An 18,556-nucleotide genomic window follows, 5' to 3' on the forward strand; every position below is an offset into this window, starting at 1 on the left:
TATCTCGTACAGTGTTCACACCAGGTTGGAGCAAAAATTTTTTTGCACATAGGCACTTGCAAAAGGTAGCCAGTGGTCCCCTCTGGGAAGGGCATTGCACAGTGATAAAGCCCTGTCCCTGTTTTGCAAGGAGAAACGATAGACAGCAACCAACAGCCCTGTCTGCCCACCTTTAACTTAGAGGCACTTAGGCAGAGATATCTCCTGTATGCTAGCAAAAAGAAAAAAACAAAACAAAACAAAAACAAACAAACAAAAAACCCCAGAGAAAATAGCGAGAATAATTCAATTTTGAAAATGAGAAATGTATTTATGTAGGCTGAATCTCAGCATTCTTGAAGAAAAAGCTATTTTTATCTGCAGGAAAAAGAAGAGTGACAATAACAAAGAAGAAAAATGATGAGACTGATAAGAGCTTTACTGAAGTATCATATAGACGGCTTTCATGATAGATTGCTATTTTACATTTTGAATGTAGCTTTTGCTGAAGTCCTGTATCTTAAGCCACAAATCTGTTTTAGGATTAAAGAGATCATCTAGTGGTGTTGTTCAGTAGACAGATAGATATTGGACACTAGGTAATGTTAGCGGCAACCACACAATTTATTTTCTATGTTTAATCAAAATATTTTTGTGCCAGTCATTGTTTCTGTACCTGGACTGCTGTTGAAATCTTTAGGTACATTAAGAGCTTGATTGCCAATGATCTATTTCATTAGCTAACCTAAATATTATATTAAGTGTTTTACAGAGATGTATGGGCCAATATTTAGTTCTGAAATCAGTAATTTGCTGGGACTAAGTTACTATGTTCAGTGTAAAATAGAGTCAGACTGGGTGAGAGGGCAGAGGGGAGCAGCCTGTGCATAGGAGGCAGGAAGGTCATTGGAAACTGTTGAACCATGATCAAAGGAGTTGCACATTTATGTGTGTGCAACACATGAGCCTTCCTGCAACGGCAGGGAGCAGTCAGAACTGTTTTACAGGGTAGCCCATGGGTTTCTTTTAAATCAGCAGCATTTTTTGAGTTAAATGAAGAAAGGACTATGTTGTGGTTATGACAAAGTCACAGAATTCTCAGCTCAGTTCCCTCTTTCTGAAGTCAAGCAAGTGATTTGATTTCTTGAAAACCAGAAAATAGCATGATTTCTTAGGTAAAACATGCAATAGACAGCCCTACTAGCTGATGATTAGATTCATACCTCTGTGTTCTCATTCAAGGCTATTGCCACTGAGATCCGCAAAGATCTCAGCCTACTGAGCCAGCTCCTTTACAGCTCACCAGCTTCCCCCCACTCTCCCTCACAGTTTCTGTTTCTATAACCCAGGGACCAGGATTGCTGGGTCTGCAGGCTACACAAGGGTTGTTGGTCTTCTCTTTGTCTTGGTCAGTCTGTGAAATGAAGGTGTCAACAAGCAGTCCTGAGAGATGCCAAAGGATCCGCAACCTGCATGAGAGCAAACCTGATGCTTAACTCTTTACAAGATAGACAAGTTATAGTACAGAGCTTTTTAGTTTTCTAAATGACCCTTCTGAGGAGAAGCTGCAAGTGCAGCCCAAATGTGAACCTCCTGTGGACTTTTATCAAAGGGTCTTTCTTTGATTAACCTGGTCCAAATTATTTTAAAAGCTTAACACCTGTGATAGAGAACAGTACTCCAAAGGCAAAGGGAGGGTTTCATTTGTTACTTATTCCCTGGCAGCTTTCTGCCTTGTGAGCAGAGACTCAACAAATAAAAATCTACACTTAACTACAGTGATTTTCCATGTAATCTTCCCCTGGCAAGTGCCTAGCTTGCCCTGCCGAGAGCCAATGGCCACAGCTCACCCAACAGCCACTTACAAGTACAGCATCACAAACCACTGGTTTTCAGTCATTCTTTATCCCAAAGTAAACTCATTATTTCTCCTTATCTGCAGATGTCCTTCACTGTATGTAGGACCAAAGTCCTCTGAGAATTACTGCTGTGCTGCTGTCCCATGGCAGACAGGAGAGGAGGGGAACAGCTCACCCCAGCTCTTGCCATGCTCAATGCTATGCTCCTGCTAAAGCCAGCATGTGCTTTTGTCAAAGAAGTAACTGTGTTTGTCCTCAATGTAACAGTCTGCATCACCAATTAAATAAAAGTAAAATTTATTTGGTATAGGACAGAAAAATAAGAACAAAATCACTTACAAAATAAATGTTAAGCAAAAAAATTCACAGAACTAGATTAATATTTTATAAAAAGCTCAAACTTTAAGCATTGGATAGAAATGTTACTTTTTGCTCAGCCTGTTTTATGTTTTCCTCCCTCTTGCGTGGCTTTGGAAGTCCAAATTTAGATGTCTTCCTCTGCACGCATTAGTTTACATTAAAAAATATTTACCACAGACAAACTGTATTTCAAAATGGCAACATACATAAAAGGTTACTCCCTTAAGATATACGGTTTCCATTTTTGCTTTTCAAATCTGCATACTCACCTGCTGCATACTCACTGGGACCATACACACATGCCCTGCTTCTGCCCGAGTTATTCCAATCCTCCCCTCTTTGCCAATGCTCCAGTTTAGATTTTAACTGAATGGTCCAAACACATCCATCTTACAGGCTACAAGATCACTCCAGTGTACATGAAGAACCATTCCATGAATTTGCATTTAAAGTGCTCCTGAGTATCTTAGGTGAGAGATTCTCCTTATTTTCTGATGAATACTGTTTGAAAGATGAAAGCTCACACAATCTGTGTTCCATGGAGTCCATGTACCGCTGTAACAGGTTGTTGCACCCAGCTGTGAGACGAAGGTGTTCACACCACTGCCATGTGGAACTCCAAAATGCACATTTTATACCGAATTTTTTACTCCAGTTCTGGTAACGACATTCAGCCAAATGGCTTTTATTTCCTTGAGCAATTTTCTCTTTTCCAGTGTCCTGTGGCCAAAAGGCCTTCTCTAGGTCTCTCAACATTTGACATTGTGCTTAAAATAATCTGTTTGATCACTCAACTCCATTCTTTACCTCCAAGGCAAAAAGTACCTTTTCTACTTCCACACTTCTGTACAGAAGATTGTGTTACAATACATGTGATGCATGATAGCAGTTTAGCTCCTTTATCCCCTGCTCCAAGACAGATCTACTTTTATAAGCGTCATGCAAACAGCTGATGCTGCAAGCAGAAACTACTGCCCAGTTTTTAACTGACAATATAAGGAACTTCTTTCACAGTGCTGTCTTGCAGAAAAGAAAAAACAAACCTTATGATTCTTTTAGTGTTGGAAAATGCTGGCTTTTAAACAAGAACTTTTCCATGTTATTTTATTTCATTTATAGAAATATACGCTTCCTGAATATCAAGCTGAGTTTCCTTTAACAACTCTGAATATTCATCACTGGGACCTCTTTTCCCAATGGCTGGTGCAGAAAGTCATAACAAGCATAACATGTGCTTTTCTTCCAAAAATACAGAGGCGAAATTATTTTTACATGGTACAAAAGTTATTCTCATTTTATTTATGGAGTTGAATTAAACAAAAACTAACATCCATGGCCGTTGTCGTGCAGTGCAAGCCTCAGTGGTAACGTAAATATAGGTTGAGGTGTGAGGGTTTATAATACAATGCCATTGAAACAAACCCAGCAAATCTTATATGCAAGCAGTGAATCAAATTTACTTCTGTAACCTATACAATGACACTGACGGAAGTCAGCTGGGCTGTCTGGACAGCAGCATCAGACACTGGTTTTGGGACAGGTCTGAATTCTGAGAGCAATAACAGCAATTGATTGTGAAGCCAACCAGTGCCCACATACACCTCCTCACCTAGACACTGATCCAGCGGCATCTCCATAGGCTGAGCTCCACCTGGAGTTAGCAGACTGAGCACACAGCAACAGAAGGGCTCGGCTCAAACACTGTAAAATGCTACTGTCGGCACTATTTAGTTAGGACCTGGAAGAGCAATGTCTATTAATTCTTCTATTGAGACACAGAAAAGTTGACTAAAAAAGTCATAAGGCACCATTGATTCAACCTGGTTTGTATTATTCTTTTTTAACACTTCAAAGTGAAATAAATACTTTAATACTGATCCTATTGTAAATAGCCATTGCTACGTGAAGCAATATATTGAATGATAAAATGCTGCATTGTTCTGGAATATGTCTAGGGACTTTTACAGCAAAACATAGAGATGGAAATGCTGTTGTTATGTGAACAAAAATGCCCCTTTATGCAGTATTAAGCTATTTTACATGTATGCCAAACATCTATTCTGAAGAGGTTTCTAGAGTAAAAAATAATTGCTAAAACCTAAGCAGCTCAGGATTCTTGGTTTGTTAACTGGGGGCCTTTTACACAACACATTTTAAAGTAAAACTGAAGCTGGTTTTCCAAGTCTTCGGTAGTGGTCCAGATTTCTGGTCAGAAAACCTTGCTGAAACAATTACATCCAGGATATGTTGAATAATACAGAGTATTGGAAGAACACTGGCCAGCATTTTCATCGACTTACCAAAATAAAAGTTATGTTGAAAGCAGCTAAGTTATAGAATGATATAATTTCTGGAAGGTTGGGGTTTTTCTTGTAACTGCATAGCTATTTGGATTTTAACAAGGATTTGGCAAGTCAAGGTACTAAAAATACTGTATTCTTGAATTCAAACTATTGTTCCTTAGAAAGGTATTAAGTGCTTCAGTTTTAAAATAGGAATACAATAATTTAACCTTTAAATTATTAGCCTAAAATCTTATTTGGACTTCTATTCACAAAATAATATCCCAAAGAGACAGGCACTTTAAGTGATATCCATAAAATACACACACAAATTCAGCATTGTGCCAGGTTTGATCCCAAGGTGCACCTGTCACATGGAGGTCCCACCAGGATCTGTTTAAGACACTCTTACATCCACGATCCTGCAACTGGATGTAGATACATCTCTGCGCCTGCGCATTCAATTGCAGGTTCAAGACCATAAACAGTAACTAAAAATAGGTAATTAGATACAAAAATGTAAAAAACAAGCAAATAATCAAATGCTGTCACAGCTAACTAAATTTTGTAAACAAACACTGTAAAGACCAAATGAAATTTGATCTGGCCATATCCAACTCTAGCCTCATTCCCTTCAATGTGATGTCCAGGCTGCCAGGCCGAAAGGAGATCTGCCCTTCCCAGCTCACAGACAGAGCAAAAAGCCCTATTCACAGACATTCCAGCAGGGTCCAGACTCTCTTTGGCTAAATTCCCTAGATTTTCAAAGACTGACCTCATTCTAGCCGCAGCATGTAGTTAGGATGATATCTCCCATGCTAGAGAAATATTTTCTTAACCTACATGACTAGTTTCTATGTTTTATTTTGGTTTTTTTTGAGCAACACCCTGTGAAGCACAGCTGTCAACACAGGCTTGGTAGGGATCCCAAGGAAAACACCGAAGAAATGTACTGCTGATGAGACTGAGGGGACATTTTTCAGAGGTCCAATTTATAAAGAACTATCATTCACCAATATTTCAAATCCAGCATTATGATTGTCCTCCAATTTCCAAAAGCATTTTTTATATGCACTTAGGTCCACTTATAACATTCACTCATACAATGAGCTCTTTTCTCATACACAAAATCAAAATCCATTAAATATATTAACCACTTGCCAAAATGTTAGAATACTTTACTCTTTCTTCTATCAATGTAAGCCTTGCAGCTCTCTGTAGAGAATTCTTTCAGCAAAGTTTGAAAGGACAAGCTTCATGGCCAACTCAGAAGACCAAATCTTTCTATTTCTCTTGAACCAGCAAATTTCGGATGCTCCTGCTTGAACGTACAAACCCCGGACCCCCCTCACAACATCAAAGGGCTTTCACTGAAGAACATTTTTGACCTCGGCTGCTCTACCATAATAGAAGTCAAACACAAGCTCTCTGAAAATTGTGACCTAAGTGCCAAGAAGCTTTTAAAATCAAACTCTATCATTTAGTTGTACCAAAGAAACAGCTGGAAAGCAGTCTTTGGAGCACTGGCTTTAGTGATGCTTTACAGGAGGAGCCTGCAGCTACAATAATTGCTGCGTTTGCACTCAGACTACCTTCTGAGGACTCTTCACATGCAACATCAGGCAGAGGGCATTACAGTAATCCAAGGCACGGATGACATGATGTGGGTTGGTCCACAGAAGAGCAGGAGAGAATTAGGTCACAGAACACATAACACTATTAAAAAAATAGGAAAGACGGTTAAAAATATATATGTATTTTTATGCTGATGAATTCTTCACCTGTGCTTTTCTTTGGAAGATTCTCTGCAGATAAAAACAAGGCCCGGGGCACTCTATCCTTGAGGCAGGATGTGTTGTGTATTGTTTACAATTTGCTTGACTAAGTTGAAGTGAAAAAGCTAAAGATGAATTCTTTGTCACCATGTAGTAGGTCTATGGCTTGCAGAAGCAGATAGGCTGAGTTAGGCATGCAAAGAAGGATCCAGGGGATGCTTGGCTACACTTTTTACCCAGCAACTGTTTTTTTAAACATCAAATACTTTATCATTAAAATAATACAGCTACTGTACCCAAAGCAAATGAAACAGCTTTGTTCAAGCTCTATCAAATTCAAAGCCAGACCTCCCACGGAGCTCTCCAGGGGACAGGGATGGACACAGTAAGCATGATGCACGTACGTTCTCTAGGGTCCACAAAATGCCTGCAGTTTAAGCGAATAAAATTCAGACCTTTGAGCAACTATAGTCCATAAGCCACATCTATTACTTCTGTAATAGAGACTGAAGTTTGTTCCAGCTGACAAGCCAAAAGTGGAATCAATCACGACAGACAACTTTCCAGTCATGGGGACAGGAGAGCTGACTCGAAGCAAACTTGAGAACAGATGTCACCCAAAGATGGGCCAGAACCCATTTCACCTTGGTATAGGTGGGAGCGGGGGGGCACCTCTTTCTTTTCGGACAGAACCACCTAAAAGAGAAAAAAGGTTTTTAGGTGTTACTCCTCCTGGAATACTTCTTCTTTTGAAGGGGGAGTTTACATTCAAGCAAATAATTCAGTAACTGGTGAAGATCTACTAATGTTTATGCCTGGCCACAAAAAAAAAACCAAAACTTTGCCGAGTTTCTGGTTAGTTTATTAAAGAACATCAGAACTTCGAACACTGTAAAATAACATTTTAAACTAATGCTGGAATCCCTAATACCTGGAAAGCACATGTATTTTGGTCCATTTTCCCCTTCCTAAAACAGACTTATAGTTCTTGCTAGCCTTACTGATTCATGTGAACACAAAAATTCTCAGTGCTACTTGCAATACATGCGAATCTCAAGGAAGTGGCAAGCTCTAAACACAGTAAATTTCAAAGCCCTTAATGTTTTCCCTATGTGAAAATTTTCATAGCAAACTCATAAAAGGAAACACAAAAAAACCCACGTATGTTACTCTGCCTTCCTTTGTGGACAAATACAAATGGGATGAAAGCTACCAGGGCAAAGTAAACAGTCAGAGACTAACAGGAATCTCTGCTTCAAACAAAAACTTCATCTGGAAACAGGAGAGAAACATCTGCATATACAGATGATTATAGGATAACTGTGAGCCACCAATGTCACTGGTTGTGAAAGAAGTAGTTGATCAGGCAAAATACCATAAAAAAGATAGGAAACATCCATGCTGCTGTAGAAGACATGTTAGAAACCTGAGCTGGAACAGCATGGAACAGTGATTGGAAAAGACAAAAACAAACAGAAGCAGCTCTGATGATCGGAGAACACGGCTTGGAAGCAGAGTGCAATATGTCCAGATTTAATCAGCCCAGCAAAACAAAAACTGAGAGTAGGATACAACTGTTGTCTTAAAAAACATCCAGAGTTTAACACACAAGAAGAGAGGAAAACTAAACTCAAGGATGATGCTGGCACAAAAATAAATTAGTTGTGCATTAATTTAGATGGGAAATGAGGTGAAAGTCCTGAGGGATTTTGTGGTTCTGGCGGCCTAGAGCAGAAGGGCTGACTATAATGGCAGAGTTGGTCACTTACAGTACATGTTTAAACTTAAAAACAAAACAATTCCCCACTCAAAAAGTTCTAGAGGGCTTATACCTATGAACTTGTATTTAGCTTTCCCTGTGTGGTGAGGAAGGATGACCAGACTGTTAGCCTGAGAAGTCTGGAAACCTCAGCATCAAGACTCTTCCCCATGCACATTGGTTTTAGGACAATACGCTGAAATTCCAACTTACCTCTACTGTCGTTTCTTGCTAGTTTACTGGGATAACTTCTGTTCATGGGTACATATGGTTCTGGAGGTGGCAAATCAGATATTGGATGAAAAGAAAATCTGCTTTCCCATTCATCTGAAAAATATCCCATGCAATTTAGTCATTAGTTTTCTGACATAGCTTAGTCAAGTCAATTGACATTGACATCATGTTTAATGCATGTTTTAAATTGCAAAATGCTTACACAGCTGCATACTGAAGCAGCATTCTCTTAGGAAGTCAGCGAAGATGATGCTTTAGGTCAATTTGGGACTGAAAATTTCTATCAACTTTAACTGATTTTATGCAAAACTACAGATTGGGAAAACAGCCATAATTCCACGAAAATAACTCTTACTCACCCTTCCATGTATAACAGATCTGCTTCTTTAACACACATACACACATATATATATATGTGCTACCAGAACTGCCCTGTTTCTCCAATTTCAGAACAGTATTTTGTTCCTGGTATAGAATTCCATATTCAAGTGTCATTGATATACCAAGCTCAGAAGCATCATTAAAAGCACACTCCTATAAGCACTGTTTTTTCTCTCTTAGTATTTATACTGGAAGAAGAAAAATAACTATTATGCTAAAATTTATTACAGAGAATCCTTTATATAACTAGTGTCAAAAATTAAAAAATGTATCACTTGAAGCTATATCTCTTTAGACTACAGGGGCCCTTTTTCTGTACTTACTGAGTCCATAGAATTCTAAATAAAGCAAGCATACCTGTTTCTTCATTGAAATAATAGGAAGTGTTCCAAGAGCTCTGCACCTGATTTTGAAAGCCTAAGAAGAAAGTGTGGGCTAATTTAAACTTTGTAATTTCTTCACTTTCTTTCAGGACTTTGCAACCATAGCTTTCTGAGATAGTGCTGTATTTTACTGCATAATATAATGAACAGCTGAGTAAGTTCTACCTGGCATTTGTACATGTGGTTATTTACTGGATCCAGTTTTTCTATGTTTACTTCCAATGGTTGCAATCAGAAATGAATGTGTAAAGAAGCTGCATGTTCTGAGCCCTACAAATCACATGTGCACGAAGAAATATGCCTGTGATCCTTCTGCCTTATCTGATGTGTGAAGATGTTTCAAAAGCATGAATTATAGTTTTGTTTTCTGTTTGCCTTTTTCTAACCTTATAAATGTCAGGAATACCAATTTTGGCCTCCTGTATTAACAGAAGGATTTATCTGTTCCATGCAAATAGAAAACAATTATAAAGAGAAGCATGCTGAATCTTTAAAACACAGCAATCTTGGACCTCATCTTTTTAATAAACACCAGCAGAAATAGATACTTGACATTTTCAGCAATGTTTTGACAATCTCTTCAATCATCTGTTTTTCAGCTTTCAGCTTTTGAGTCATCTAACTTGTTCCGACTTCCGAAGTGTCAGTGTAGCTGTGGTTTGAATTCATATAAGAACAATCCCCTTCCTTTTTTCAGGGTACTTTTCAAAGGGTTATTTTGGAGACTGTATTGATGACTTTGCAATCCTGCTCTATGTATGACATATTTATTCCGTTCTTACTTGCTGGGGTCAATTGAGACCCAAGTGACATCTCTGTTGGTCAGAAATCAAAGGCCGGCACTAGAAACAAAGTCCCTATCCCAAACCTTTTTAGCCACTACACCGTCCCTATGGAGGGCAAACAGCTGGGAGGATGGCTCACCATCACCGGGATCCTGGAAGCCGTTTCTGACAGCCGCCGAGGGTGGCGGTGGCGGCGGCGGCGCTGCCGAGCCCGGCCGGTCCGGGGGGAGCGGAGGTCGCGCTCCGCCTCTCTGGCTGTCCAGCCCCGCCCGGGAGGGCAGCTGGGGAGTGCTGGGCAGAGCCCTCGACGTGCTTCCATTCCTGCTGATGGGAGGAGGCGGTGGGAGCGGGCCTAGAGCAAGGCAAGAAGCAAACACACAAATGCTGTTAACACCAGGGGTTACTCTGCCAGTGGAAAGCCGCTGCTGGCATCCCAAGGGCTCCTGCTAACAAAAAGGGCTATTTCAGCACCCCTGGCCCCAAGGGGTAATGGCCCTCAGCACCCACTTCCCTGCTCTCCATGGCTCTCTAGGGATTTAGTGCTGATTTGGAAAGTATGGCTCAGAGGAGCAGGACGGATCTAAACATAAACACACTGCTGTGTCAACATTCCTATTCCCCTCAGCCACAGAAGCCTCTGTAAAGGTCCTGGTCCTTGAAGCTACTTTTAAACCACTCTAAATTAACAGTGGCCACAACAAGCAGAAGTCACACCTAGAATTCAGGGTGCTGTGGAAGTCTGAACTGTAACACATTTCCTTTTTATGGCCCATTGCAAGGCAAGAGGTAGTGTAGCAGAAGACACCTGCTACCTTCAGAGGCTCTTTGTCCACGGGGGTGGTTCCCTCTGGGTGTGTGATGGTGCACAGGGGAGCTCTGCCCAGGAGTGGCCGCGTTATGCAGCAGCCCATCAGCTCACTCATTTATAAACAAATGAGCTGCATGTCAGGTTTTACAGTAGCTGGAACATATCCATCTCCCTGTAAACTGGAAACAGACCTCACACATAGACTGGCATTTCCAGTGTTTGTGTATATATAACTGGCACAGACGTGACAGGTCAAATACAAAGGCACAGCCTACATAATACAGACCCAGGGCTCTCCTGAGGGCAGGGGAAGGGTGCTTCTACAAAAAAAAGACAGGAAAGCTGCTTCTGCCAGGGAAAGAAGCACCCACGGTTGGGACACAAAGAAGGTGAAGCAGAGGGTGTGGAGAGTTACGCATGTTCCAAAGTCTCACTTCCTCTGTTTGGTGCAGTTGGGCAATTGACAATTATGTTAATTTTCAATAATGATGAAATCTATCTACAGACATGCACTTTGAAAAAGAGAGCAGTAGATATTGTGTCTCCAGCAACAAGCATTGAAACATTTCAAGAAACATGCTGTACTTACTTTACAAATTGCTGAAATTTGCCTTCAGGGAATGGTTTCAAAGAATGAGAAGCATTCAGCAACTTTGAGAGTATTTTTGCTTGCTCTCTCTAAACCTATCTAAACCCCATTGTCTGCTGCAGAATAGGTGTATTCATGTTTAGAATGTATTGCTACAACTTCTTTCTACTTACTGAGCCAGAATTGAGACAGAAGAAAGTTAGTGCAGGTTTGCTAAAACCATCTGCCAAAGAAAAGGGTCAACTAGGAAAGCACTGGTGGAAGCCAAGGCCACCACAGAACAAACTCTTGGAAGTGACTGAATAATTGCAGACACTCTCAGCAACTTTGATCCATCAATTTCATAAATTGTAATGCAATTTCTCTGATTTATGTACTACAGGCTGCATTAACATTGTGCCATCCTTTGGGCTGGCAACCAGCTCCACAAAGCAGAGTTATAGGGCTACTATTTTCTGTGCAACTGCTGTAGGTGTTGGAGCTCCAGACTGCTTCAAGGAGCTGGAAAGCAACATACCTGTCTGTGGGAGCTCCCATGACATTCATTTCTATTGTCTAGGACTGGGTAGGCTAGAGAGGACTTCTGAGTTTATTCCAAAGGATGAGATCAAAGGTAATTCTATGGAGTTTCCCAGCAGTATCTTCTGTGCAATGCTTTTCTCCACCTGATACTAGAGGGTTCGATTGTCCCTAAATTCTCTCATCTCCAAAGGGACAACTATCAGGTATCGGAAAGCTGAGTTATGATGTGCAATTGCTAAATTTATGACCAACAGTAGTCACAGAGGACAAAGTAATTATGAAATTGATCAAAGGAGACAGTTCTACTTTTAGTCTAATTTGATATCTACATATGGTAAGTAACAACACTTAGTCACGCTGCAACAAGTGCTATTACATTTAACAACTGTTGGCTAGGTCTTTTATTAAAGCTATTGTATTTGCCTGTGTCTGTGTCTCTGAACACGTAGAAGGTCGGATTCCACAAACCTCCACTTGCGAGAACACGACCATTAACTCATGCTGGTTGACTCAGGAAGTCAGATTTACCAGAAGCTTCTTTGCATCAAAGAGTGTAATGGGGAAATCCCTTTGCAACCATCTTCAATTACAGTGACTATAATGAAAGTTACCAAGATCTGTAAAAGTACACGTGAGCACACTGGTGATGCACTTTGACTTTCTTTAAGCCACCTTGACACCCACAAACCCTAGCTTCCAATTGCAGAATTCCTAGTGCCTAACAGGGACGTCGTCCTGGGATGTGTTTGTCGTGCATGCGAAGCTGTTGCGGGCATGGCCCAAGCACCCTCTCCCCGAGCCACCCGTCCCGGCCCAAGCACCCTCTCCCCGAGCCACCCGTCCCGGCCCAAGCACCCTCTCCCCGTGCCACCCGTCCCGGCCCAAGCACCCTCTCCCCGAGCCACCCGTCCCGGCCCAAGCACCCTCTCCCCGCCCCGCTCCGTACCCGAGCGGCCGGGCGGGTCTCTGACGGGCGGCGGCGGTCTCTCTCCGGGCGGCGGGGGCAGCGGTCCGGAGCGGCCCCCGCCGGGAGCCGGGCACGACCCCAGCGAGATGTTCCTCTGCGGCAGCCGCGGCATCTCGTCGCCGGCGGCGGGGCCAGGCGGGACCGGGGGCGGCCCCGGCCTGCCGGGGGGCAGCGGGGGCGCCGGGGCGCCGAGGGCGGGCCGGGGGGCGGCGGGCACGGGCGGCTTGCTGTTCTGCGGCGGCGGCGGCGGCAGAGACGCCTCCCGGGCGGCGGGCGGCCGGTGCCCGGCGGGGGGCGGCGGCGGGGGCGGCGGCTTGTCGTCCGCCGGCCGGCCCGGGGTGGGCGGCAGCGGCGGCCGGCCCGAGAAGGGGGGCGCCGCGCCGGGGCCCGGCTGCCGGAGGGGCGCGGCCGACCCCGCGCCCCGGCTGCCCGGGAAGGGCGGCGGCGAGGGCCCCAAGCTGGGCTGGCGGCTCAGCCCCGGCACCGGCGGCGACCCCCGGTTGTGCAGGCTGGAGGTGATGGGCCGGGGCGTGCTGGGCACCGGCGGCGGCGCCGCCTCGGGCTTCGAGCCGGCGTCGGGCCTCGGCGGCGGCACGCGGCTCCGCTGCGGGTCGGGGGCGGCGGAGCGCGGCCCCGAGGGCGGCCCCGGGAAGCGCGGCGGGCCGCTCGGCGGGGAGAAGGGCTTGGCGGCGGCGGAGCGGGCTCCGGGCGGCAGGACGGGCGGCCGGCCTCCCCCGGCGTCTGCGGACACAGGAGAGGGAGCATCAGCGCCGTCGCACCGGGGCTGCGGCTCCCGAGGGTCTGCGAGCGGTTAGGGCGCAGCCCGGCACGGGGCACCCATGCCTTGAGGCTCAGCCCCTACCCCGGCACCGTTGGGAAACCACTCCGGAGTACCGGGTGACATCCTTATATGGCTTATAAGGCACGAGTCAAGTGGCCACAAAGTAACACAAGTGATGCAGCCATCACAGAGCAAGCAATAAAACAGGGAGGGAAGAAATGGTGAAAAACAAGTACTGAACATCCTCAACCTGAGAACAAAGAAATCTTAGCTTTAAAATTACATTTAACAACAAAAGTTCAGCAAAAAGCTCTTTTCAGTCCTTTCTAGTAGCTGTGATCTAAGGATGTAGTTGTGCACCTCAGGAAGAAGGCAGCTGGCCCTGCAGTTCACCAGTACTTTTCTGCGATGCCAGGAACTTTGGTATTAATACAAGTTCGCAGAAATAGACTGTGACACAATAGAAAATACCAGCTCTGAGAGACTGTTTTGTACACATGCTGGAAAATTATGTTAGACTATAAAATACACAATATTTGTAACACTCTACAACCCCCATAGCATAGCCCTTTTTCAACAAGTATGAAATCCTATGTCCTTGAACTTAAAAAATTCAGTGGCCTCAGATGTCCTTTGTTTATAGGGGCCTGAGGCTTGGGGCAGCTTTTTGTCAGCCAGAAGCACACTCCAGACAAGCCTCCATCTGCAGTGTGTGTACCAGCCAGCTGGGATGCCTCATGCACTCCCAAAGCAGCAAATCATGCTGCTGTGGAGTTGACACAAGTACTTTCCATTTGGAAAGTAGATCCTTTTTCCTGGTGCACAAGAAGGAATTACCCTGGATCCTCCCTCTGTTCCCCTCTTGCCCTTCACACCCAACAGCGAAGGCAGGATGTAATCTGCTTGACTTGCAAGTAGCCATTCAACATTACCAAGATCTTTAGCTTTCATCAATAATAAGGAGGATGGGTGGAAAGGGAGTCTGGCTTCTCCCTCATAAAACCTAATAGTAAGAATAAAACAAGGTTCAAGCTGAAAATTACATTTCCTAAGAGCCTACAATATTTGATGGCTTTCTCAATCCCAGCAGGTAGTTTATTGCAGTGCTATGAAGGTTTTAAGCAATATCATCTTTTCACACTGGAAATTCAAGGTCTTTCTTACCAGCATCTCGACTTGCAGTACATCTGAGCTTTGGCATTCCTGCTTGAAAAAGGCCTCCAAGGCCAGGTGGTCCACCACCACCAAAGCCGCCACCACTGCCACCACCAAAACCCCCACCGCTGCCGCTGCCACTGCCACCTCCTCCAAAGCCACCACCGCCACCTCCACCAGATCCTTTGGGTTCTGTTGGGAAAAAAGATCCCCCATATTAGTGAAGCAGGACTGATCCTGCAAAGTCACCTCTTTTATTAGAGTAATGCTTGTAAGCTGGGGAAAAATGGATGAATTTTCAAAACACACAAGGTTTGGATCATCACAGCTACCATCATCACCACCACCACCACTGCACCGTGGAGGAGCTGGTGCAATAACCACAATAACCATAGCCTCTGTGTTTTATTATACCATCATTACTTTAGTCTGCTCTAGACTGGAAAGCAGAGCAAATTGCTGCAGAGAATTTGGAACTGAGTGTGGATGGGACCTCTGAGAACATCATGTAGTCTTTGTTAGCACCTTAGTTGCTTCTTCCTCTTTTGTACTTTTGCTCCCTTATCCTTCCCCTCCACTTCTCCATAAGCAGAGACAGGGCAGTCTCATAGGAAAAAGGGAAGGAAGGAAGAAGGCAGAAGGTCCCTCTTCTTGAAGGTGTCTCTGGGCATCACTGCTGGAAATGCACAGAATTCTCTCATTATTGATGATTCTGCAACATATCTACTTATTTAAACAAAGCCTAGTCACAAAGGAGATGCCATTTCTGTAGGTTCAGAAGTGCAGTGATAGGATCATTAGCTGTGAACATTTCCAGTAGGCAGGAATTATTTTATCAGCCCTCTCCCTTTTCTCTCTCATTTCTCTCTAATTTCAATATTTCTGCTGTGACAACTGAGCTGCCAAAAGTAAAATGAAAGTACAATGCACAGAAAATGCAACTACAATGCACAGAAGAGCCTTATTCAGAGCATCACTGCAAAATCAGCAGGTGCACAGGTTGGAATATCTGTGGAGATCAGCTCTCAGATGCTGGGCTAGGCCACATAGGCTAAGATCACTTGCTTAATTTCTTGGAATCCCGATTTCCACAAATTTGGGTGGGTAAAAATTTCACTGACTTCAAAGTAATTAAAACTTGTGGATGAAAAGCACTTCCAAAACTTTTCCCCAAGAAAAAAGGAAGAGTGTATCCATGGGGGAATGTTTGGCATTATCTTTCTCTTCCTTAAGCATGTCAGCTCAGTTCAGCTCTGACTCAGATAGGGTGTGAACCTCTGGAGAAATGCTGCTACCATGGTTTAGTCTTTCATCATGATTTGTTAATTCATGAAAATAAGATAATAGGCTGCATTGATTTTATCTGTTTACTCCCTCCTTTAATCCCCTCCAGCTTGTTAATATAGCTAGAACATGTAACTTCACATTCAGAGATAATCTTTAAAAACTGTAGCTGGCTGACTGCAGGACTGTATCTAATTTTTTAAAATTATTTTTATTTGGCCACACTCCTCTGGACAGTTCCTTCTTTTGTCATCATTTCTACCAGAGTTCAGCCTTTAATTGCATGGCCAAACCTAGACTGAGGTGTATCACACATTTACTAATCAGTCTGTAGAAGTGTCTTTTCTCCTTAGGAAATAAATGCTGTTCCTATGTCAGCTCAAGCCTCTGTTCCTCACTTTTCTCCTGTTTCTGTTCTGCCTTCCCAATACTTTTGCTACATGGGCTTCTCCAGCCTCCTCTGGGCACCTACCAAGATGTGCTGTGAGACATCTTGTAAGACAGCAGCAACACAGCTGCATAGAGACCTCATTTCCATTCAGGTAAGTAGAGTCACTGCCTCGTACAGTACTGCTGGGCTATCTAAAAAGGTAGCACCCCTGAGTCACTCCAGGAGTGGCAAAACTGCATGCAGCAGTGACACACAGGTAGAGCTGTAGCTTCTGGCTCTGCTTTTGCTCTAAGTGGTACTCCAGCCAATGGTGTCATGCCAGGCACACATTTATTCTTATATTGTTTATAATAGATTTATTCTTATATTGTTTATAATAGTTTAAAAGTAGAGTCTGAAATTCCACTTTATTATCTGTCCTCTCCTCAGTCCTTATGGGGTTTTGTTTGCCTGATCTGCTGCAGGTCCTCAGTAGAACTACTGGTAGGACTTTCATATTTTCCTGATATAAGCAAACAGGAAAATAAATCACTTTTTGAGAATTAGCAAACAAATTAGCATTCACATTTCATAAGCAATACTTGATTTCTCAGCTGACTACTCACTCATAATGAATAGAATTTATTTTTATGCATGCCAATTTCTGGCACTTTCTTTTATCTACTCTTATGGCAATTTTCATCTGATATATAAAATAATTTGCTGCTTTCAGATCTGCAGAATCATTCATGCCCACAAAAATTCCAACATGTAGAGTCATACTTACTGTCTAGAATTGGAGCACTTCTGTCATTAGTAACAGTCTTCTTGAGCTTTTTTCCTTTGGTAATATCAGATAATAGAGCATTTCGCCCTGCCTGTTCTGACCTGCTCAGGGATGGCTTTTCAGTATTTGCCTGAAAAAAAAAAAAAAAAAAAAAAAAAAGAGGAGGCAAAATAAACCACAACTTCTAGATACAAAGTTCTGCTCAAATATGGCAGACTTCAGTGGCTGTTTTAGCAGCATTGGAGTGGGTAGGTAGCATGCCGTGTCTACTTTTGTGAATGATATTAAAGGTAGCTGGCTTGTTACTGACTCAAAGTCCCCAACACTACTGCTATTCTAACACACATTATTCATTAGAAACAGAACACTTCTAAGTGAATTCACTTTTAACTCATGATTTAGAATCTCTTATTTTTTAAAGCCAAGGCTTATCTGTGCCATTTGGGAGACGGAACAAGAACAGACTACACACATAAGTTGATTACACTAGAAGGTGGACATCTTTGAAAGTTGTGGTGAAATACAATTTCTAGATAAATCAGAGCAAAGATGGACCTTTGTCTACTATTTTAGCTTAGATAAAAATACTTAAAAATTGCCACTTCAATAATATTGACCTCTTCATATAGACCAAATAAAACCTTTGGACACATGAGGTTTTTCTCAACGGTCCTCTCTTTTCTCTTTATATTTTGGTGACATTTTTCTTCTAGGAAACGGTTCCTGTAACATTTTCTAATTTATCAGATCAGTGTTATGGAGATTTCCCGAAAGGTGGGGACAGGTGTTACGGAGGGACCAAGCAGAGTCAGTATCTTGCTTGAGGTGGAAAATGAAGGAAAGTCTCTTGAAAGACAGCCCATTCTGTGTAATCAGCTAGGGTTTTGCTCTGAAAATATCTAAGTGTTTCAAAACGGCATTTCAAGAAGTCTTCCTTCTTTTCAGTGAGGTGACTGACTGTTGGGAGGGCAAGCACAGCACAATCTCTATCCCAGTTTAAGTCAGGTCCGATGTAGTTTCACCCAGCGTGTTGTGCCAGCAGTGGATCCTGTGCTCTGATACCACAGGCTGGCTGAGGGAACTATGTTAGCTAAGAACTAGCCTTATCAAATTTTTTAAACAACAGGATTTTTTTTTTCCAGCTCAAGTCACGGAAGTACTGGAGTAGAACAAGGGAGAATGTGGGAGTACAGGTTTGGAGACAGACAAGACTTCAACCCCCATTAGACAAGCTGTTGTCTCTCCACCAGATCAGCCACCAATATGGGAGGAATAAAAGGACAGAGAGTTAGAGTGGATTGTGACATCCACCTGAGAACTGGGAGGCAACGAAGTGATGGTCGTTCTTGCAGGATCAATGATCAACCATAAACAGTATGTTGGACAGCTTTCCCCAGATATCATGGATACCCTCATCCACATCTCAGTATCTCTGGACATCCTATTCAAAGTGACAAGCAGCAGCAGAGAATAGTGCATATGTTTACCTCCTGTAA

At 43.1% G+C, this 18,556-nt stretch overlaps 1 protein-coding gene across 1 annotated transcript in view; it reads right to left on the minus strand.

Annotated features, from left to right (window-relative positions):
- Positions 1 to 5,994: 5,994 nt before the first annotated feature.
- WIPF1 (WAS/WASL interacting protein family member 1) overlaps positions 5,995 to 18,556 on the minus strand; it is a 34,263-nt gene continuing 21,701 nt past the window's right edge. Inside the window, exons 4-9 of the mRNA XM_077785059.1 lie at positions 17,061 to 17,190; positions 14,629 to 14,811; positions 12,663 to 13,424; positions 9,937 to 10,149; positions 8,228 to 8,341; positions 5,995 to 6,951 (exon numbers count right to left, since the gene is read on the minus strand). Coding sequence (XP_077641185.1) covers positions 6,896 to 6,951; positions 8,228 to 8,341; positions 9,937 to 10,149; positions 12,663 to 13,424; positions 14,629 to 14,811; positions 17,061 to 17,190 — 1,458 coding nt within the window. The 3' untranslated portion in view covers positions 5,995 to 6,895. The remainder of the gene's footprint in view (positions 6,952 to 8,227; positions 8,342 to 9,936; positions 10,150 to 12,662; positions 13,425 to 14,628; positions 14,812 to 17,060; positions 17,191 to 18,556) is intronic.

The sequence above is a fragment of the Lonchura striata genome, chromosome 8 (assembly GCF_046129695.1).
Source record: "Lonchura striata isolate bLonStr1 chromosome 8, bLonStr1.mat, whole genome shotgun sequence".
Taxonomy (NCBI): domain Eukaryota; kingdom Metazoa; phylum Chordata; class Aves; order Passeriformes; family Estrildidae; genus Lonchura; species Lonchura striata.